General features: G+C 48.2%; 1 protein-coding gene across 1 annotated transcript; it reads right to left on the bottom strand.

Moving 5' to 3' along the window:
• Positions 1-385: 385 nt before the first annotated feature.
• Positions 386-3,210, bottom strand: fzd9b (frizzled class receptor 9b). The gene has a single exon (XM_027010096.3). The coding sequence runs from the start codon at positions 2,627-2,629 to the stop codon at positions 881-883; it is 1,749 nt and encodes a 582-aa protein (XP_026865897.3). The 5' UTR covers positions 2,630-3,210; the 3' UTR covers positions 386-880.
• Between the last annotated feature and the right edge of the window lie 537 nt (positions 3,211-3,747).

Genomic DNA, 3,747 nt, shown 5'->3' with positions numbered 1-3,747 from the left:
TTTGCATTGCTTTGACCAAACTTCTCCGAGTCTTATTGTAGCACACGGACGGAGGAGAACGGGAATCACAGACTTTTTCTTCTGCACTTCCAGATTGGTGAATTCAAGCACAAGAGTCCAGTACAATACTTTCAATACTTTTATGCTGAATTAAAAGGATTATTGTATACATGATTATTATGTATATCAACAGAATTAAAAACACTTGCTTTAGGAAAGATGTGTCAACTCTGTATGAAACATCCAGTCAATGGGAAAAAGGTTGAGAAGGTGAATTAATGTTAAAATTGTTCTACATTTTTTTTTTAAGATTCCAAAAAATATTTTTGCAAATTTACTCCATAACAAATTCCTTAAAAACACACAAACAAACAAACCACCATAGTAAAAATATAGTATATTTTATTATCTTTTCCAAAAAAGGCACTTTTCTTATTTTGCTCATTGACTTAACTTCTTTACAGAGAGATGGGCCATTTAGGACCATTCTCGATAAACCAAGACCAAACTAAATTAAATATATATACAATAAATAAGAACTGTGAAACACTGAAACATAAATGCCATCATTTCAGACAGGAACATGCATTTGTTCTTTTCCCTTTTCGTATAACAGATAAAAGACTGCATCTTCCACACTCCTACAGAGAGCAGTAATTAACATTCCCTTGACACATAGGCTCGGATTATCTGTAAAGCTGCGACCTACCCTGCGACCTGCTTACACTCACTGTCCTTGTTACTGCTCTCTCACGCTGCCGTGCACCCAGAGAGGGGTAGCGTAAGCTGTACACCGCAGCTGAGGTCACTTTCACTGTGTGCAGCCGCACACCCACACCCACACACACCCACACACATGCTCATCCAACTCTAGTCTCTCTCACACATGTGTAGGGCTGTCCAAGTAAGGGTCAGTCTTGGTCGTGTGCAGGAGCACGGTAGGAGCTTTGTAGTGGCAGTGAGTGCTACTGCAGCTCCCACTGCAGGGCTTCCTGATAGTCCTGTCCCCCAGCCTTCGGCTGCACAGTGCCTGCCAGGTCTGCAGTGTCTTGGAACTCCACACCCACACACCGCTGGTGATGCCCACCACCAGCGACATGAAGATCTTAAGCATGAATACGGCCACGGTGGGCACGGACGCCTCCAGCCTGCAGTCCTCGTTCCTGCGGCCAGGGGAGGCCATGCAAGCACTCTCCAGCCCCCGCGCTTTCCAGTACTTCATGTTCAGGCGCTCGTAGAAGTAGCAGATGATGACGCAGGTGGCAGGGACGGTGTAGAGGATGGAGTAGATGCCTATCTTCACCATCAGCTTCTCCAGCTTCTCCGTGTTGGTTCCCTCTGTCTTCATTACCCTGCGGATGTGGAAGAGTGCCACAAAGCCAGTCAAGACGAAGGATGTGCCCACCACGAGGTAGCAGGACAGAGGGACCAGGACGAAGCCCGTCAGGGCCCCCACGTCCATGCTGCCTACGTAGCAAAGGCCCGTGAGCTCATCCCCTGCCACCTTCCTCATGGTGAGGATGACGATGGTCTTCAGGGCAGGGATGCCCCACGCAGCCATGTGGAAGTAACTGCTGTGAGACTCGATGGCTTCGTGGCCCCATTTCTTCCCCGCAGCAAGGAACCAGGTGAGCGTGAGGATGACCCACCAGATGGAGCTGGCCATTCCGAAGTAGTAGAGGATGAGGAAGACGATGGTGCAGCCCGTACTCTCCAGCCCCTCCTGGATGATGTACAGCTCACCGTTCTCGCGGTCACAAGCAATGTTCTCTGCCCCAGCGACTGAGCGGATGATGAAGGCAATGGAGTAGACGTTGTAGCACATGGAGAGGAAGATTATGGGCCTCTCGGGGTACTGGAATCGGTGTGGGTCCAGGAGGAAGGTGAGCACCGTGAACGCTGTGGAGATGAAGCACAGTGAGGACCACACAGCCATCCATATGAAGGCAAAGTCCTTGTCCCGCCTGGACCAGAACACGTCGACAGCCGAGGAGCACCGTGGTGCACAGGAATTGCTCTTCTCGACATACTGGAACTTCTCAGGGTTCTCACAGGCCCCGGCAGGGCCCCCTGGGCGCCCACTGCCAGGGTTGGGCTGCCTGGCTCGAGGAGGCACTGGCAGCATGCCCTCTCCTTTCTTAGGCTCCGGCTTGGTGTCGTTCTCCGGTGCCTCCATGCACAGCGCATTTGGGTCGTTCCTGGTGGGCAGCCTGGAGCAGTCCAGCGAGTCAGGCCAGGCGTAGTTAAACTTCTCCATGATGGGCGAGCATCTCTGACGGGCCTGCTCGCACATTGGCCGGCAGGCAGGGATGGAGGTGGATACCTGGTCCGTGCACATGGGCGCATACAGGGAACAGAGGAAAAATCGTAGATGGACGTCGCAACCATACTCCACCAGCGGGGCAAACTCATTCAGCTTAATAGCAGCCTCCTTTTGGTTATCATGGTCCATGAAGTTAGGCATTCGGGTGAGGTTGTATCCGATGCCCTGACACAGCGGGATGACAATTGGCTCGCATTTAGCCGGTCGCCCCCTCTCGAAGTCATAGGAGCCTATCTCTAGACTTGAGGCTGTGATGACTAGCTGACAACACAGAGAAATCGCGATCTTCCATGGTGAGCCCTCCATGCTAGATTTTTAGTCACCTGTACGAATGAGGGATTTAAAAAACTTTCCTCGCATAAAAAAGTCGCCAGGTAAAAGGATTTTGTTTTCGAAAGTCTTTCGAATGTCCTGTGTGGGTTAAAACTACTTTAAAATCCAGTCGAATGCATTTTACCACAAACGCCAATGAAAGGTTCAAAAACGCACTGCAAAACCAGCTTTTTGGTTAAAGAGAACAGGCACACCTCTGCAAAATGGCACCTTTGAAAGTGTAGTGTCAGATGATATTCAGGCAGTTGTTCCTGTGGTGTAAAATCCGCAGCTATTCGACCGAAAGCATGTCAACGCGAAGTCCCGTAATATTTCACTGTGGTCTGCACCGCAGACGAATAACGGAATCAAGATGATCAGTTACGCCGCGGATAGAAACAGATACGTCCTTGTCTTAATCCACGGGTTTCAAACGTCGTGCACAGCGCACTGCATGGGTAGCAAGGACTTCTTTCACGCAAGGTGCGTTTATCTAAGTGTCAGCGACACGATGCCTCCCTCCACTCACCTCTGGCAAACACTGAACTTTCTCTTTCCTCCTCGGTCCTCTAAAACACGGGGGTGGCGACGCGTGACGCAGGGATGTAGTCCGCCCACTTACAACCAAAAAGGCGCTCTTAAAAACTCCGTAAACCACTCAATGTAGTCTCTGTTTCAGTGTTTTGAGACAAACGGCCGTCTAATTAAGTAATTTGCTTGAAAAAGCAGCGAGACCGTAATGTGAAACTTTTTGAAACTACTTTCTATGAGTTTATGAGTCGTGCGCGATAAATCAAAGACCTGCTTACACCAGTGGAGAACAGACTAATTTAAGACAGGTTTTATTTTTTCACGGAATGACCGACACAATATTTAAAGTTTATATAGATGTTATATAATTATGGCTTGGACCTTGTATGTAATGTGACGCAAGCAGTAAAAAACACCCTTTTGGTTATGCTTATACAAAAATCAGAAATTAAACGGAAAATATTAATCTCTTAAATTCCAGTGTTTATATTCGAGATACTCCACAATTGATACAATACTGCCTTCACTCTGCGAAGGAAGATAATTTATAAAGCCGATTAAAGAAAAACAGCGCCAATTCC

Source organism: Electrophorus electricus, unplaced genomic scaffold (genome assembly GCF_041902795.1).
Source record: "Electrophorus electricus isolate QZ-2024a unplaced genomic scaffold, ASM4190279v1 Scaffold63, whole genome shotgun sequence".
NCBI classification, from domain to species: Eukaryota; Metazoa; Chordata; class Actinopteri; order Gymnotiformes; family Gymnotidae; genus Electrophorus; species Electrophorus electricus.
This window is presented reverse-complemented; position numbering and strand designations above follow the sequence as displayed.